The 19129-nt window shown below is 41.9% G+C and overlaps 2 protein-coding genes and 1 long non-coding RNA gene across 6 annotated transcripts in view; 2 read left to right on the top strand and 1 right to left on the bottom strand.

The window, feature by feature from the left end:
• On the top strand, nucleotides 1-1957 carry LOC139579254 (uncharacterized). 2 transcript variants are annotated; one of them, XM_071407746.1, is made up of 4 exons: nucleotides 31-97; nucleotides 382-842; nucleotides 1086-1508; nucleotides 1637-1957. In XM_071407746.1, exons 2-4 carry the CDS (start codon nucleotides 478-480, stop codon nucleotides 1665-1667), a joined length of 819 nt encoding a protein of 272 aa, XP_071263847.1. In that variant the 5' UTR covers nucleotides 31-97; nucleotides 382-477; the 3' UTR covers nucleotides 1668-1957. The 2 variants fall into 2 exon arrangements, with proteins under 2 accessions (XP_071263846.1, XP_071263847.1); XM_071407745.1 differs by having other exon boundaries at nucleotides 1-842.
• Nucleotides 1958-2353: 396 nt separating this feature from the next.
• On the bottom strand, nucleotides 2354-14752 carry LOC139579259 (uncharacterized). Of its 2 annotated transcripts, none has more exons than XR_011675701.1 (3): nucleotides 10615-10744; nucleotides 3386-3452; nucleotides 2354-3283 (listed from the first exon to the last, which is right to left on the bottom strand). It is a non-coding gene; the product is annotated as an uncharacterized lncRNA (long non-coding RNA). The 2 variants fall into 2 exon arrangements; XR_011675700.1 differs by lacking the exon at nucleotides 10615-10744 and adding an exon at nucleotides 14287-14752 and having other exon boundaries at nucleotides 2629-3283; nucleotides 3386-3960.
• The window catches only part of LOC139579250 (S-methyl-5'-thioadenosine phosphorylase), a 27065-nt gene continuing 12684 nt past the window's right edge, over nucleotides 4749-19129 (top strand). The window contains exons 1-3 of one of the 2 annotated variants that reach the window (XM_071407739.1): nucleotides 4749-5068; nucleotides 16057-16143; nucleotides 19004-19062. In XM_071407739.1, coding sequence (XP_071263840.1) covers nucleotides 4751-5068; nucleotides 16057-16143; nucleotides 19004-19062 — 464 coding nt within the window. In that variant the 5' untranslated portion in view covers nucleotides 4749-4750. Of the gene's footprint in view, nucleotides 5069-15165; nucleotides 15642-16056; nucleotides 16144-19003; nucleotides 19063-19129 lie in introns of those variants that run through there. The other variant, XM_071407740.1, reaches the window with a different exon arrangement.

The raw sequence follows: 19129 nt of genomic DNA, 5'->3' as shown, positions 1-19129 counted from the left end.
AAACCTAACGTTTTTCTCAAGAACCAGGAAATGAAACTTGAGTGGAAGGAAACCCTCACATACGGTATAATCTTGCATTCGTCTGTTAGTATAACGGGTGAGAATAATGTTATTTGAAACACTAGACAAGTTAGCTGTCTTATTATTGAACACTTGATATAAGTCAAATACTGTTTTGTTTACCAGTCTTTACTTGAGAATGTTATAATGCTATTCTAATACTATTGTAACATTGATTCTGGATACGTTGAATAGTTATTTAAATATTACAATTTGCTTTAACGGTTTTAACGGTAACTAGCCCTTAAAAATAGTTTGGGGGATTACAGCTCATTTGTCAGAGGGTTATAGAGCTGCAGATTGATTACTATGGCTTTGAAGGGGTACACCAAGCAGAAAAACAAAACAAATTCACCATACTACTTAGAAAACATTCTTGAGACCAATGAGCATCCAGAGGATCACAAAGAATATGTGATGTTCCACGGCACCACAAAAGAGGCTACAGAGTTGATAAAGAAGAATGGTTTCACACCATCAAGAGAAGAACTTGGGCCTGGTGTGTATGTCAGTCGAGACATAGGGAAAGCAATTGAATACCCCCTTGGTGTTTCCAACAATAAGAGAAGAGTACTAAAAGTCAAAGTGGATGTAGGGAAGGTTAAAATCATAGATCAACAGGATCACCTCATGCAGAAGACCTGGCATACTGAGCATGGATATGACACCGCCTGGGTTCCCCCAGGGGTCAGTATGGTGCTGAGCAACCAACAGGGGAACTGTGTCTACGACCCAAAGAGAATCAAAGTCATGCAGGTCATGAAAGTAAAAGAAAGCAACATGTAAGTATGAAATAAACTGTTGTAAAGCACTGCTAACTTTCTCTTGGTTTTACCTGTCATGAACAATTGAACTTCACAGCAGTCAATTGTGTTTTGAGCTTTCCAATGGCATCGTTTTATAGTCTATTTGTGGAGAGCTTACAAATTCGTTTGAGATATTTTGCCTCAAATTTTAAAATACCGCAACTGTGGAAGGTTGTACTTTTATCACATTTCTGCAAAAACTGTCTCCCTGTCTTACAGATCTAGACACCGTCATCTTCAGAGTGGAGTCACCCCTGAGGACAGCCATGTCTATGTGATGTACCATGGAACATCAAAACAGGCTGCAGTAGAAATACAGAGACATGGCTTCACCCCGTCCACAGATGGCATGCTTGGTGCAGGTGTCTATGTCAGTCGAGACATCAGAAAAGCCATCAAATACCCCATTGGTGCTGATGACTCAGACAAGATGGTTCTGAAAGTGAAGGTGGATGTTGGCAAGGTTAAGATCATTGATGTGCAGGGTCACGACAGGCAATACGACTGGCACACACATGGGTATGACACTGCCTGGGTTCCACCTGGTGTTGACATGGTGCCGAGCAACCAACAGGAGAACTGTGTCTACGACCCAAAGAGAATCAAAGTCATGGCATTGCTGAAAGTGGCCATCTTGAAAAAGTATGTAATATTGAACTTCTCTCACAAATCACGAGATGGAAGTTTATTTTCCTAGAAGGCTTGCACTTGAAATATGAACTCCACTACTTGCAGGTTCTAACATGTTGTATTTGTTTCTCTATCCTCAGGTTAAACCCGTCACTGGAGGTGGAGGCTTGAAGGTGTATTCAAGGAGTATTAATTACACTTCATGTTCATCGAGATAAGAGGATGTAGCATGCTGCTATAGCTACACATTCAATATTGCATAGGAAGAAGCTATATTTTGCCAAAGGCTTACTGATTATTGGCAATATACCTACTGTATATGCAATTGATATACCCTTGTCACATTTCAAAAACCGATTCAATGATATTCACTTGACGTAAACAAGGTTTGTATCAATGATCATACTTGTTCAGAATAATTGTCTTCCTGTAATAAATCTCAAATAAACCTCTAAAAGTCACCCATTGTTTGAGTGTGTTCATTTCATCTGAAGCATCTTTACTGCAGAAACATTGGCAATATTTAGTCAATGTTGTGTGTCTGCCATAGGTTTATAAGGTGTCTTCCAGCTTGACGCTGGTGGCAGCTGAATGCTCACTACTGTTTGCAAAAGGTGTCAGCAGCTTTCAATGTCAGGTTGGTGGCATACTACTTAAACATTTTAATACTATAGGTTCATGGTTATGTATTTATTAGACTACCTCTACTATCTGTGTGGGATGGTTGCTTTTCACTTACATAGAGGTATCATGGTTCTACATTCTGATGGACTACTATGCTCTCTAGAGACATAGTTATTTGTGGCAATTGTGCCCTCTGTACATCTCTATGTCTAGTGAGAGTGGAAACCTGGAAATGAAACCTAAGCACGGAAGTGAGTCGTTACTAGTTACCTCAGCCGCAAAGTAGTCAACCTCGCCTATTTCTTATTAAAGTGTGATTTTAAACCTAACCCTAACCTTAACCCTAGCCGTAACCTCACTGCTAACCCTTATGCCTAACCTTAAATGAAGACCAAAGAGCTCATTTTTGTTTACATGCATTTTTTGTGGCTGTGGTAACTAGTGGAAAGCACAGCAGCGAGATCAGTAAGAAGCACTGTTTCCTAAGCATACACAGTATAACAAACAACACAGTCTTTATTAAACAGTCTTGTTATTGGACACTTAACTTAGATATATCAAACAATCCCTGTTTACAAAGTACATTTATATGTTAAGCATGATAATGTTACAACACTTGTAATATTACTGTAACAATAGTGATTCCGCATATTGTTATTGTATAAATATCACTATTTAGTGTAACAGTTTTAGCCAAAGGACTATTTAATATTACAAAGTGTAATTGTGCATTGTATTGACTTATAATACTGTTCACCTCAGCAGAGGTGTATTCAGCTGCAGTTTGGTTACTAGCTTATGGCTAACTCCCCATACTACATCAACTTCCTAGACAGCAACACACGTCCTGAAGATCAGAGACAGAATATGTGATGTTCCACGGCACCACAACAGAGTTGATTAAGAACAATGGTTTCACACCAAGTGCAGACTAAAGTGTTCTTGGAACTGGTGTCTATGTTAGTTGGGACGTTCTAAAAGCCATTGAAAACCCTCCTGGTGTCCCCTACTGGGAGACAAGAGTACTTCAAGTCAGAGTGGATGTGGGGAAGGTTATTATGATAGAGGAGAAGAACCACCCCAAGCAGAAGACCTGGCACACTGCATGGCTATGACACTGGCTGGGTACCACCTGAGGTTGGCATGGAAGAGGAGGACTGTGTCTACGACCCAAAGATAGTGAAAGGTCATGGAGATGACTGGAAAGAACTTGTAAGTATGAAAGACTGTTGAAATACATTGCAAACCATTTTTCTTGTCATTACCTGGGATGGTATGGGATGGTACGTGACAACTTCACAGTAGAGCAGTGATTCCATTTGGTGATGAATTCTACAAAATCAGACAAACACACTCAAAAACATGTAAATAATTTGCCTACAATTTCAAATAATGTATCCTACCTACGAATGCAATATCGTATATTTCAGCAATTGTCCTACAGATGTAAAAACAGCCATCTTAAGAGTAAAGTCGCCCCAGACTATAGACACATCTACGCCATGTATCATGGAACAACAAAACAACACGTCCAGGTGTCAAGCCTCAGTCGCAGTCCTAGAGCCTCAGGCCCTCTGGAAGAGGAGACAGAGAAAAGATGAGGGAGTTCATTTGACTTGAGGGAGAGAAAGAACCAGTGGAGGCAGCAACAAGCAGGGATTGGCCCAGGCACGTCTAGGAATCAGGACACCAACAGGCAGGTAGAAGGGGGCCAGGTGGGATTGGCCCAGGCACGTCTAGGAATCAGGACACCAACAGGCAGGTAGAAGGGGGCCAGGTGGGATTGGCCTAGGCACGTCTAGGAATCAGGCCAGGGTGTCCTCAGTTGCGGTCCAAGAGCCTCCGTAAGGGGAGAAAGAGAAAATATGAGTGTTAGTGAGAGCATGGCTAAAACCACAGTACACATCACAGTAGAGAATAATCAATGATGTTGCTGTGGACACTGGATAATCTGACACAAACCCCTGTTTGACCTTGCTGTGATACTATAGGCCTATTTATGTTACTTTTCTGAGTCAATTCAGGTAACATTCAATGTCCTGCGTTTTTGTTAACCATGACAGCCAGCATTGTAAATAAATAGATGTGCAGAAAGATAATCTGTATCTGTGGATCCTTTCCCCTAATGTATTTTTCATGTCAGCCAGGCCCATCTTTTCAAAGAAATACCATTTAATTAAATCTATAGTTGAGTAAAATAAGTAGTTTTGTTCTGGTCACAAGATACTCCAGAAAATAGCTGTAAACATCGCCACACTCAGGCAGAAAACCGACTTTGTCTTGAATCCATCAATAGCCTAGGCCTAGGTGTTTGGAGACAGTATATTATTACTTTAATTTTAAAATTAAACGACTAAAATCAAAGTGAGCTCAAAAGTTAATGGACCTATATTTTAAAATAAGATAATCTTTGAGAACTAACAATCACCAAAATAAAAGCTAAACAGTAAGGGAGAATCTAAAATTATCCAAATTATGCATTCAGGAGTATATTTGTTATGGCATGGGGCCCATTGATTTTGATATAATGTTTGAGTTACTCAGATAGCATAAGCCATGGGAAAATGTGTAGATTTGCAGGAATTGGCCACGTTCATGACCACGCCCTCGCCATGCCCACCACCTGAATTATGATCCAGAAAAACCCTGGACAGAAGAACAATATTCTCTCGCACTCTCTGCAGCAAGCGCGATGCCACATCCTTAGTCCGCATGATCCTAAAGCCCCTTCTCGCAGGAATTATTTTCGACCAATTATTAGACCATCAAACGGTTCGGGGCTAGACCAAAAACATTCAGGGCTGCACCCCGGGAAGCCTACCCCTAACAACGCAGATAGCTTGGTTATACTCCACTTGTTCAAGAAGTGTCTATTGATCCACATGGGAACGCAACCTGCTAGTCTCCACTGTCTGCTCGGGTGGAGAGAGGACAAAACACGATTAAAGGTACAATCTGCAATATTCAATCGCCATTACCCAGTGCTTAATTTGGACCGGATCCTGGCACCTCTCCGTTTTGGACTGTGTTGTCCCGGAACCTAATTGGCCAGACCCGGTACCTCTAGTGGCATGAACACTTATCTAAACTTTTCTCGGAATTGATCAAAGTTCATTCGAGTTGCCTCTTCATTAATTCTCCTGCCGCCACAAACAAAAACGTATTGTGAAAAAGTTGATTTTCAGCCCGGGCCAAATATTCTAAGAGTTGATTTGGGTTGGGTTTATGGTTTGCCACATCCTTAGTCCATTGTAACCTATGTTTGAGACCAACGCTTGGCGGTGGCTGTGTGAGAAGCGCGCCAGTATCGCTCACATAACTAGGATATTCGCTTTCTATGATCCCTCTCTGCTCTGATAGAAATATGCCTGATAGAGATGAGCCTACAACTCATCTCTCCAGTGTTGCAATTCGACATTTATTTCCTTATATAATTTTTTATTTATCCTTTATTTAACTAGACAAGTCAGCTGAGAACAAATTCTTATTTACAATGACAGCCTACTGGTGAACAGTGGGTTAACTGCCTTGTTCAGGGGCAGCATGACAGATTTTTACCTTGTCAGCTCAGGGATTCAATCCAGCAACCTTTCAGTTACTGGCTCAATGCTCTCACCACTAGGCTACCTGCTGCCCTGAATCATAGCCCCGCAAAGGGTTTTGAATGAACTGCAGCACCCCTAATAAATTTAAATACATTTGCTAAAGTTATAGAATTGCTGCTGTCTGTTCAGAAATAAATTAAATAATTCAGAATACCCTACTACGCCATGAGAAGGCCTATAATTTAGCAACAGAGGATCAATAGCTTTTTTTTTTATAGCCTAGCTGTGGATTGTAGCCCAATAACAAGGAATAAGGAATAGCAAGGAACGAGGAATAGAACAAGGAATAGCCTACAGTTGGGAACAAGCAGCAAATATGTCTGTGGAAAAAAGCAGCATGCAGACAAAACAGGCCGTTCAGTATATTTCAAATACAATCAAGGAAAAACACAGGTTGGAAAGCAAATGGCTCCTGCTGAAAAGAGAAGACTTGTGTAACAGTATAATTTCCGTCCCTCTCCTCGCCCCTACCTGGGCTCGAACCAGGGACCCTCTGCACACATCAACAACAGTCACCCACAAAGCATTGTTACCCATCGCGCAACAAAAGCTGGGGCCCTTGCAGAGCAAGGGGAACAACTACTTCAGGTCTCAGAGCGAGTGAGGGCACCAATTGAAACGCTATTAGCGCGCACCACCGCTAACTAGCTAGCCATTTTACATCGGTTACATAGGCTACCAAAATATTTGATCGACTTCCAAATATTGTTTTACAGTAGAGAGAGAGCGTGAGAAGTAGGCTTTTGGCATGAGTGCATCGGCCATCACCAGCAAGTGAGCTGCGCATCATTGGGTGAGTCAGTGAAACTGGAAAGCATTTTTAGGACTATAATTTCCTCCTCATATTGTAGCCTACAATATGTGTCTCCACACACACAGGCCTGGGCTATTAATGGATTCAACACAAAGTCGTTTTTAGTGATCTCAGATTCTCAGTTTGTCAGTGTAAAGTAACCTGCCACTTCGATCATGTGTGTGGTATTCTGCCAACAAGTATTCTGCCAAAGTCTTCAGTCATGTAAAATGAAGGAGAAATGCATGAAATACATTTATAAAAGGCCAACATTTTCCCGGACATTATGCTACTAAAAACGTTCTCCATGTTTGCAACCTGTGTAAGGGCCTCTACTCTACAGCTCTATGCCACTAGCAAATGCAATGATATTATAAAGGACTTTTTTTGTATGCGTTCCGGTACTTCAGATCCTCCCCAGGTCACCCCACTCCAGTGCTCACTTTATGTTCCGGCACCTCCCGATTTACAAATTAAGCACCCGTATTACCATAAACGGTCATAGTTTACAGCCCATATTGTACTGCAAATACCGTATAGTGATTCAAGGGGATATTGTTATTTAACTAGGCAAGTCAGTTAAGAACAAAATCTTATTTACAATGACGGCCTACCACGGCCACACCCTAAGGACGCTGGGCCAATTGTGCACCGCCCTATGGGACTCCCAATCACGACCAGTTGTGATACAGCCTGGATTTCGAACCAGGGTCTGTAGTGACGCCTCTAGCACTGCGATACAATACCTTAGACCGCTGCGCCACTCTGGAGCCCTGGATTGGTATATCCACCATTTTTTAAAGTAGGCCTAATGATATACACTGAGTGTACAAAACATTAAGGACACCTTTCTAATATTGAGTTGCAACTCTCATCTCTCCAGTATTGCAGTTCATCATGTATTTCTTTGTATGTGTGTTTTGTGAGTTCACCAGATCAGAGGCAGTAGGGATGACCAGGGAAGTTCTCTTGATAAGTGCGTGAATTTGAAAATGTTCCTTTCCTGCGAAGCATTCAAAATATAACAAGTACTTTTGGGTGTCAGGGAAAATATATGGAGAAGTACATTATTTTCTTTAGGAATGTAGTGAAGTAAAAGTTACAAAAAAAATTGATATAAATTTCCAAATATTGTTTTACAAGACAGAGAGCGTGAGAGGTAGGCTTTTGCCATGAGCGCATCGGCCATCACCAGCAAGATCAGTACTTAATAAGTACTTTAAGGTATTTTTACTAAAGAACTTTACACCACTGATTCTTGCATTCTAAATAACAGGCTCTCTCACTATCTAGAACTGTCTGGCCAGCTTTGTGATGAACAGAATGCCTTTAGGAAAGCCAGAGCATGGATAGAACATATCTATACCACAGGAGGTTGGTGGCCCATTAATTTGGGAGGACTGGCTTATAATGGTTGGAGCGGAATAAGTGGAATGGTATGAAATACATCAAACACATGGTTTCCATGTGTTCGATGCCATTCCATTAGCTCTGTTCCAGACCTTATTATGAGCCGTCCTCCCCTCAGCAGCCTCCATTGATCTATACTGTCTAGAATTCAAGAGAGAGAACCAACTTCTGAACTAAAACTTCCTGTTTTATTGATTTTCAGAAGGCTTTTTATTGGGTGAATAGAGACCTTGCTTTTAGACAAATTTAAATAGGAAATGATGGATTATTCTTTGATGCTATCAAAGCTCTTTATCTGACTCCAGTTGCCTGTATTTAGGTCAGTATCCTCAGGACTGGCTTGTTTCCAACCCCTTTACGGTGTAAAGCAGGGAGACACACTCTCGCCCACTTTATTTGCACTATACTGCTAATGATTTAGCCCTACAAATCAAAAATGCTAAACTTGGTGTTGAAATTGCGGATATATTCCTGGGCATCTTGTTGTATGCTGATGTCATAGTTCTCCTTGCTTCCAGAATATGTAGAATATTGTTATTTTATGGTGTACTAAATCAACACTAGCGATGAATCAAGAGAAGAACCAGATTGTTCATTTCAGAAAGAAGGGCGTGCAGAGAAGTGGACACAACCTTTGTTTTGGCACAACCCCATTATTCTACACTGGGCTCTATAATTACCTTGGTTTCACACTGGAGGAACACATGTCCGTTGAAGACGGCATTAGATCACTGGCAGAATCTGCAGGTAGAGCCTTGGGGTCAGTGTTTAAACAAAATGAAAATATGTAAGGATCTTGCTTACTTTCAGCTGTATACATGTTGTGGGTGTCCAGTGATGGACTATGCTGCTGGGGTGTGGGATCCAACGTGCTTACTAACTGTAGCAATGTCCTAAACATAGCATTCTGTTTCTTGGACTGTACAAACTGACTGGGGTTGGGAACCATGTGTGCCATGGAACATCTATGGAAAAGACTGATAAATATGCCAGAACACAGAGTCACTGAAGTGTTAGACTGGGATCTTACTCATAACAATTCTCTAGCCCTCGGAAAGTTATCTATTTTTTTGTGATATATTCAGGAACAAATGACTATGTGATTCACAAGGAACAATGGCCAGTTAATGTTTGGTGCAAACCTAAACTTAGAACGCACACTTTCATCAAAGAGAACTACGCCCCTGAACCATTGTGTCTGCCTGAACCGAACGAACATCCGTCCCCCTTCCTCTGGCTATATAGACGAGTAGATTAACAGAGTGCCTGAAGAGGAGACAATGTGTCTACTGTGTGATCTTGGAGAAAACTAAATCCATTTAGTGTTTTATTGTCCTCTGTATGTCTATCTAAGACATGTTGTGTTTTGTGAAAATGGTGATGATAACCCTGAAGTATTCTGGTTAGGGGACAAGCAGAGGCTTGAATTCTGTTTCAGACAGGGTGTATTTTAGATTGCTCACCTTGTCCACAATGTCTGAATGAGAAGGAGAAATGTACTGTTTGTGTAGTGTGGCTAGATGGTAGCTGTTCTGGGCATTGTTATTGTATGCGTATAATTTGTAAAATGTTATTTAGTTCTGTCTTATTTTTGGACATAGGCGGCCCGAAAAAAAACTTGGGCGGCCCACCCAAGACTTTTCTATGCAGGAAAAACCCTGCTGCTGTTAGTTTTCACGATAGCGGTGCGTGTAGTAGCTTGTTTTCATCAAACTGGTGTGGTGAGATCTCTCGATCCGTTGGAAAATGGTGACGGGTGCTTATTTCAAAGAGCGCTCCGTAAGCCATGTCCCAGTGGGCAGAGCTAGACATGTTGCACTGGGACACGTTTTAATACAGGAAAATCATCTCATTCTATTTCTAAGTAACAGCCATATCAATCAGAGAAACTATTTGTTCTCACTTTATAATAGAACAGTCAGATTTTTCTGCCTGGCTGTGGTGCTCTTTTCCTGAATTGTTAGGATTTTCTTGTGATCACAAACAAAACGACATATTTTGTTCAAATAGATATAATTAGTTTTCTTTGAAAAGGTGGGCCTTGCTGAGAATAGAACATTCAGTTTTCTGCCCGAGTCTGGAGCTGTTTACCGCTATTCTCTGGATTATTTTATGACGAGAACAAAACCATTTATTTTACTCAACTAGAAATGGAAATAAAAGGTGTTTCTTTAAAAAGATGGCCCTGGCTGACATGGACTGTTCCCTCACCTTTTTCTCCTTGTGGTTAACCATGGCTGTTGGTTATTTACCAGGTAACAAGAAGTCAAAACGAAACAACTGACGCAATATCTGGCTGTCATGGTTAACACAACCGCATGACATTGAATGTTACCTGAATTAACTCAGAAAAGTAACATAAATAGGCCTACGCTATCACAGCAAGGTCAAACAGGTGTGTGTGTCAGATTATCCAGTGTCGACAGCAACATCATTGATTATTCTCTACTGTGATGTGTACTATGGTTTTAGCCATGCTCTCACTAACCCTCATCTTTTCAAGGTCTCCCCTCCCCTTGGACCGCGACTAAGAACACCCTGGCCAGACACCTGGACATACTGTACCTGGCCCAATCCCACCTGGCCCCCTTCTACCTGCTTGTTGATGCCTCCACAGGTTCTTGCTCCCCCTCAAGTCACTGATCCTTCTCCGCACACACACAGAAACCAGGATTCCATTACTTACCATGACGTCTTTATGAAAAGCCATCAGACCATCTGACCAAGGCTCTCAAAAACTAAAAAGTAGAGCATTATACATGGAAAAGTTAGAGAAAATGGTGCCCTTTGTGATGCCTTCTGCCTGTTGAGCCCCGCCCTGCTTATTGTAAACCGTTTCTTCAGCCCTTCCCCCTAGTTAAGCAAATGAAGGAGAGGCTGTGACTACAATTGATGTAGTGAATGACTTTTCTTGTCAATTACTTTATTTGATAAACTCCCTTTATTGTGTGTGTCCCTTTTTGAAGGTCAAATAAAGCCAAGAAATCCCTCTGTTCATTGATGGAATATTCAACAGGCTGAACAGTCTATTGAATATTCCGTCATTAGTTGCATCATTAGTTGCACTGCAGTTGTGTGTGGTGTTGTTGCCATTCAGCCCCATCTAGCCTTGGTATGGAATAACTGATAACTGACAGGCTCAGACCATATCCATAATGACTATAGGGAAAGTGTTAACACTTCAAGACCCTATGGTCTGATGGCTTTTCATAAAGATGTGATGGTAAGTAATGGAATCCAGGTTTCTGTGTGTGTGCAGAGTGGCATCAGTTACTTGAGGGGGAGAAAGAACCAGTGGAGGCAGCAACAAGCAGGTAGAAGGGGACCAGGAGGGATTGGCCCAGGCACGTCTAGGAATCAGGCCAGGGTGTCCTCAGTTGCGGTCCAAGAGTCTCCGTAAGGGGAGAAAGAGAAAATATGTTGTAGTGAGAGCATGGCTAAAACCATAGTACACATCACAGTAGAGAATAATCAATGATGTTGCTGTGGACACTGGATAATCTGACACAAACACCTGTTTGACCTTGCTGTGATACTATAGGCCTATTTATGTTACCTTTCTGAGTCAATTCAGGTAGCATTCAATGTCCTGCGTTTTTGTTAACCATGACAGCCAGCATTGTAAATAAAGAGATGTACAGAAAGATAAGCAGCCTCTGTATCTGTGGATCCTTACCCCTAATATATTTTTGTGTCAGCCAGGCCCATCTTTTAAAAGAAATACAATTTATTTCAATCTCTAGTTGAGTCAAATAAATGGTTTTGTTCCGGTAACAAGATAATCCGGACAATTGCGGTAAACAGCGCCCCACTCAGGCAGAAAACGGAATGTTCTATTTGAGCAAAATAAGTAGTCTTGTGATCACAAGAAAATCCTATTAATTCAGATAAAGAACGCCACAGTCAGGCAGAAAAATCTGACTGTTCTATCATAAAGTGAGAACAATTGGTTTTCGGGGTTGCTACTTAGAGATACTATAACAGTAAATTAATAGATAACTGTCACTGCCATCAACCTGTCTCCAATACAATCGCATAATTTACACAGACCCACTGCGGAATTTGAACAATGAATCTCTTTGTGAAAAGGTGTCCCATGGTCTGTTTTGTCAAGGAGGTCAATGTATTCCAAACACTGGTGGTAACCAGATAATCCCGATAATTTAGGTAGTAAACGATGCCCCTCTTCTCGTATGTACATTGCGAACTGTCTGGACTCATTGGCATAAACTACAGACGAACACAATTAGCATTTTATCGATGGCAGTTTGAATGCACAGAGATACCGTGACGAGATCCTGAGGCCCATTGTCGTGCCATTCAATCGCCGCCATCACCTCATGTTTCCGCATGATAATGCACGGCCCCATGTCTCAAGGTTCTGTACATTATTCCTGGAAGCTGCAAATGTCCCAGTTCTTCCATGGCCTGCATACTCACCAGGCATGAATTCCCAGTCATGTGAAATAAATAGATTAGGGCTGAAAGAATGTATTTAAATGGACAGATTTTCTTATATGAACTGTAACTCAGTAAAAAAATTGAAATTGTTGCATGTTGCGTTTTTATATATATTTTTCAGTATAAAAGTCAAATGATGAGGACAGGCTACAACACCAAGAGCCAACAGGTAGGCTGCTACTTAATCATCTGAATGGATTTGGACGGGGAGAAAGAGCACAGTTACATTTATGTAAACTCAATTAGCCTAGTTAACGTTACCTAGCTGAGCTTAACTAGCTTCTCTCGGTTTGATGCAGTCAGGACAGGTACTATGTAATCAGATGAGATGATAAATAACTAGCAATAAGTTAGCAACCAAATCGACTCCTGTTGGTAAACCTATCTCACCCCCCTTCCGTTCTCCCTTCGTCACTCACAGACGCACTCCTTCACTTCTCAGGTTTTAAAAAATGTATATAAACTCAGCAAAAAAAGAAACGTCCTCACTGTCAACTGCATTTATTTTCAACAAACTTAACATGTGTAAATATTTGTATGAACATAACAAGATTCAACAACTGAGACATAAACTGAACAAGTTCCACAGACATGTGACTAACAGAAATGGAATAATGGGTCCCTGAACAAAGGGGGGGGGGGGGTCAAAATCAAAAGAAACAGTCAGTATCTGGTGTGGCCACCAGCTGCATTAAGTACTGCAGTGCATCTCCTCCTCATGGACTGCACCAGATTTTTGCTGTGAGATGTTACCCCACTCATCCACTAAGGCACCGGCAAGTTCCCGGATATTTCTGGGGGGAATGGCCCTAGCCCTCACCCTCCGATCCAACAGGTTCCAGACATGCTCAACGGGATTGAGATCCAGGCTCTTCGCTGGCCATGGCAGAACACTGACAATCCTGTCTTGCAGGAAATCACGTACAGAACGAGCAGTATGGCTGGTGGCATTGTCATGCTGGAGGGTCATGTCAGGATGAGCCTGCAGGAAGGGTACCACATGAAGGAGGAGGATGTCTTCCCTGTAATGCACAGCATTGAGATTGCCTGCAATGACAACAAGCTCAGTCCGATGATGCTGTGACACACCGCCCCAGACCATGATGGCCCCTCCACCTCCAAATCGATCCCGTTCCAGAGTACAGGCCTCGGTGTAACGCTCATTCCTTCGATGATAAACGCGAATCCGACCATCAGTTGTGCGTGGCCACACAGTCATGGGTGAACAGGGAGTACAGGAGGGGACTAAGCACACACCCTTGAGGGGCCCCCGTGTTGAGGGTCAACGTGGCAGATGGGTAGTAATTTAACTTTTTAAATCTAATTTTAAAACATACAATCTACCTGCAGTGAAGCCGCTCAACATTTACATTGCATTCAGTCCTCTAGCAGACACTCCCATCCAGAGCGACCCACAGGAGCAACCAGGCTCAAGCGCCCTGCCCAAGGCCACAAGGACCGAATCTCCACCAAGTCGAACTGGGGACCCAAACCAGCAACCTCTTGGCCACTGGCCCTAGCTCCTAATCATCAGGCCACCAACCATCCAAGATCCCCCCAACAGCCCCCCCCACCCCGAAGAAACCCCCCCCTCCCCCGCGACTCTCAAACCCCAAACCCCTCCCATCCCCCCAAGACACCGTCCCCCTCCAACCCAACCAAAACCACAACCACCCAATGCACCAACAAAAATAACTAAAGAGAAAAACAACAGAAAACAACAGAAAACAACAATGCTAAAACAAAAGACATCGAGGACAACAAACATCTAAACAGCAAGGCCAACTGTATACGTTTGAGGGCATGTGTGGCACTATTTACTTGTGTATATGTGTGTATGTGTGTTTGAATGTGAGTGTGTGTGTGTGTATGCATGTGCAGATGGGTTGTTACCTACCCTCACCACCTGGGGGTGGCCCGTCAGAAAGTTCAGGATCCAGTTGTATAGGGAGGTATTCAGTCCCAGGGTCCCGAGCTTGAGTGGACTATGAATGCTGAGCTGTAGTCAATGAACAGCACTCACATAGGTAATCCTCTTGTCCAGGAGAGAGCAGTGTAGAGTGCAATAGAGATTGCATCATCTGTGGATCTGTTGGGGCGGTATGCGAATTGGAGTGGGTCCAGAGTGTCTGGGATGATGGTGTTGATATTCACCATTACTAGCCTTTCAAAGCATTTAATGTTTACAGATGTGAGTGCTACGGGACGATAGTTGTTTAGGAAGGCTGCCTTTGAGCTCTCAGGAGCAGGGACAATGGTGGTCCGCTTGAAACATGCCAGCTGGTCTGAGCATGCTCTGAAAATGCGCCCTGGTATTCCATTTGTCCCAGCTGCCATGTGAGTGGTAACCAATTATGTGTATAAATTCTGGATTGCTAATGCTATGTATTGGCCATTGAGAGGCTTTGAAGCCACCGGTCGGCCATATTGGCTCTCACAGTAGGAGCAGCCCTCCATAGGAATTAATGGAATTCTACAGTATTTCAATTAAATGTTTCATGGACAAAATTACACGTATTTAATACGTTTGTTGTTGTAGTGGGGGCAGTAACATTAGCAATCTCAAAAAATTATACTTTAAGGAAAATGTTTTATATATTTTGTCATGTTTTATTTTTATGTTTAACTCACATAATATAAGGTGTCTGTAATATAAAAAAACAATGTAGGCATTAATAGTTAAACCACTGTTCCCCGGGCGCGGATGACGTGGATGTTGATTAATGCACCCCGCACCTCTCTGATTTTAGAGGGGTTGGGTTAAATTCGGAAGACTCATTTCAGTTGAATGCGTTCAGTTGTACAACTGACTAGGTATCCCGCTTTCCCTTGCACATAATGCATCCATTTCTGTGCTTCCAAAATTTTTTTTACAACCGTGGGGGAGTGCGGATGGTTTCAAAACAGCGCCCCCTAACAGTCATCTAGTGTTTATATAAATAATTGGCGTTAATTTAATAACTGCCAATGGTACAAATAAAGTTTGTTTTATGGATTAATTATAATGAATCTCAAAGTCTACAATCCATAACAAATTAGCCTCTAAAAGTTTCCCGACATTGTTTGAGTGAGAGTATTGTTCTGATACGAGAGACTAACGGTACGCTTAAGTACACGTAACGTTACTGTACAAGTCATCGTATGACATAGGAGGAAGTGAAGGCAGCAGTTGCAAGATATAGTACTTTTGCCAGCTAATCTCAGATACATTTTTTTATCCGAGAAGATATGTCAGCAAGCATGCAAATTAAGGTAATAACGTTCTCCTGTTGAAATGTTTGACTTCTCGTGACAAACTGACCAATGCATTATGCACTAGCTAGAATGTTACAATTCTACAGCGATACACGTGTCACATTATGCTAGCTATTAGCTACCCAGGATATAGCTAGGTCGCTAGCTAGCTATATCTACATGGACAACGTTAAACTCAAACGTCTCAAGTATACACTTTACAGCTTGCAGAACTAGTTAGTGCACTAGCAGCTAGCTAACATCCTGCTAGTAGGCATCCGCTAGCAGTCAAACTGTATCACGTATTTCACCATAGATAGCTACTGTAGAATGGTCATTGACATTACTCCACTCCAATGCACCTACATAGCTATTAATTTATGTGACAGGTCATAGTCAAGAGTGTGACTAATGACATGTATATTCTTGCTAGATTGGAATCATTGGAGGCTCTGGCCTTGATGACCCAGACATATTGGAGGGAAGGACCGAGAAATATGTAGACACACCTTATGGAAAGGTAAGTTCAAATTCTAAATATCCTATGTGGCAGGCTGTCTCTGCTATGAACAAACAATCATGTGCACCTTTGAATGATGCACGATACCGAAATCTCCGCCATTTTCTGGTTGCTAAAATTCAAATAGTTCTCCTAATTTCAGTGTGACAACTAGCATGTATAGTGTTGAGAATCATTGTACCATCCAAACCGCTGTGAAATATATTTTCCATAACCAAAAATATTTTATTTTCAGTTGTTTTGAAACTGGTGTACAACACAGAAGTAAAAGACTCAAACGAAATTTAAACTCGAAGCATAGAAATAGCACACATAGAACAGATGTACCGCTTCTTAGACTTGCTTTCAATGAGAATGACGGATCCATTTATATGTGAATTTGGTTGGGTAGCACAACAATTACATATTGCAGCTTTAAAATTACAAGTACCACCAATCTTAGTCCTGAATGTGGAAATGCTTTCCATTGTGTACAGCATAGCCATTACTAACCTAATATTGGACGAAAGGAGCTTAACATTACTCCATAGGCCAAGGACCTTGTGTCAGGGTTCCCCAACTGGCAGGCTGAATTTAGCCCTTGGGTGTAATGTTAGGCTCTGAGCAACAACAAAGTTTTGAAATTATGTTGTAATCAAATATTATATGTTTGGGCTTCTTGCAGTCAATTTGCAGTCTACAAATGATTTGTACTTCAGGGGAAAGGAGATGCCTAGTCAGTTGCACAACTGAATGCATTCAACTGTAATGTCTTCCTCATTTAACCCACCCCTCTGAATCAGATGTCCACTTCATTGGTGCCCAGGGAATTTGTTGTTGTTTGGGGTTAACTGCCTTGCTCAAGGGCAGAACGGCAGATTTTTCAACCTTGCTGGCTTGGGATTTCAAACAACAACCTTTCGGTTACTGGTCCAGCGCTCTTATCCGCTAGGCTACCTGCCGCGGGTATGTTCCGGCCCCCTGGCCATCCGCTAAAGAAAAAAATTGGCCCGCGGCATGATCTAGTTGATGGTCCCTGACATGGATGTTCTGTTTTAAAGGGCGAATTAGCCCTGGAAGCAAAAACAACTAAATACGCCATCTAAATGTGAGCCAAGGAAAGCCCCCTGGCCAAACCCTTCCCTAACCCGGATGGCGCTGGACCAACTGTGTGCCGCCCTATGGGGCTCCCGGTCACAGCTGGATGTGGGATTGAACCCCAGGCTGTAGTGGCGGTTAAAACAGTCTACAGTAAGTGTATATTTTCCATTTGTGAAATAATTTGAAGTGATATGAAAGCAGAGGGATTTATGTTCCTGAGTCTCCCGAGTCTTAGATTGCTGCGCCACTCGGGAGGCTCGATTGTGGTATGGTTCTAGAAACATAAATCCCTCTGCTTGCATGTCACATGAAAATATAAACTTACTATTTTAACACAGTTGCAGCAGACAGTATTTTTCAGTGACAACACATTTGTGGTGTCTGTCTAACGTTTACACACAGGTGTTCAGAGACACCGATAGTTAATTAGCACAGGTAGTCCACTCTGTCTTCTGTCTGTTTTCAGTAAACATGGAAATATGGCCGTGTGGGAACCCTATAAAGTTGTGTATGAATTTAACCTTTTGTTTTATGCTTCCAAAACTGTACCTCAAGCGATGCGTGTTAATGTTCAGACTGAGCGGTGTGGCTCTTAACAAACTCCCCTCTACAGAAGACGCCTTCGTCCAATGATTCCTATGTGTAATGACTTTCAGCTCCATTACACAAGTCATTGGCTATCTAGTGTGTGTAAGCGTAACTGTTAAGTGTAGTTTGTCAACTGGAGGCACACACAGCGTGTTGATACTGTGCAAAACTTATACGAAATGTGTAGCTTTTTTATTTGAAAGATTTTTCTTGCTGTTATGAAAGATAAGGGGAATATCGGCATAGGTTTCCAAAACCAGTTTGAAAGTGATGTTTATTGACATTTCTAAACGTTTAAACACAGCGTCTGTAGTTCACATGGAGCCAAATGTGGACAAATGTAACCGAGAAGGGTTTTCCAGAGCTACATAGCCACGCACATTTACATAAAACAAAATGGCCCTTGTCTCACGATTGTTGAATAAAATTATATTTGAATTTACTCTGCCGATTGTCCATGGGGTTGGTCCTTCAGCTGGTCAAACTTTTTGACAAAATATCGACAGGAAAGTATTCTTAAACAGACTTCAAAACGGGGGTCTCAGAGAATGTGTGTGGCAATCAAGATGTTTGCTCATGCATGTGATGCATGTATGTTAACCAAAGTCTTGCAGGTGTTTACGTGGTTTTGCGCATGTGCCAGGGGATCGAAATTTCAACGGCAGTAGCCGAGTATAACATTTTGACCAGCTGAAGGACCAACCGCACAGATAACCTGTAGGATTATGGAAAATATATTTCACAGGGGTTTAGATGCTACAATGATTCTCTACACTATACATTGCTTGTTTTGCCACAAACTAAAATTAGGCAAATTATTAGAATTTTAGCAACCAGGAAGTGGTGGTGTGATTTCCGCATAGTGCATCTTTAAACTTAGAATCGTTTACTTGACTTTTATACTCCTCGAAATTGACTCCTTAAAATAATTTAGTCTGTCAAGTTTGCCACCGGCGTGCTGCTGTGGGAAGTAAAGCGGAAGTCGAATCCATCACTTCCGTTGTTTGGCTGTGCCCATAGCAACATTTAGAAAATGAGGTGGATACCAATGATTGGTATAACAGTCTGGTTTATTAGACAACACCAATCTCTGCGTTCCAGTGTAATGCCAATCTTTTTTACCAGCTGAAAATTGTGCTTTAGATTCTACCTAATGCCATCTTTTCTATTTTTCCCCTGACAACCCAACCAGCCTTCAGATGCCCTTATAATGGGGAAGATCAAAAATGTTGAATGTGTGCTCCTTGCAAGGTAAGCAGTGGAATGAATTGGAGAATCTCAATTGCATTCTCTTTGCGTCCTCTCTCCTCACCTCCTT

This window comes from Salvelinus alpinus, chromosome 6 (assembly GCF_045679555.1).
Source record: "Salvelinus alpinus chromosome 6, SLU_Salpinus.1, whole genome shotgun sequence".
Lineage (NCBI taxonomy): Eukaryota > Metazoa > Chordata > Actinopteri > Salmoniformes > Salmonidae > Salvelinus > Salvelinus alpinus.
This window is presented reverse-complemented; position numbering and strand designations above follow the sequence as displayed.

Bases quoted from the DNA above. Each gene is read 5' to 3' on its own strand.
- LOC139579254 (XM_071407745.1), top strand. From the start codon at position 370: ATGGCTTTGAAGGGGTACACCAAGCAGAAAAACAAAACAAATTCACCA. The intron at 843-1,085 runs GTAAGTATGAAA...CCTGTCTTACAG, and splicing joins AAAGTAAAAGAAAGCAACAT to ATCTAGACACCGTCATCTTC. The intron at 1,509-1,636 runs GTATGTAATATT...CTCTATCCTCAG, and splicing joins AAAGTGGCCATCTTGAAAAA to GTTAAACCCGTCACTGGAGG.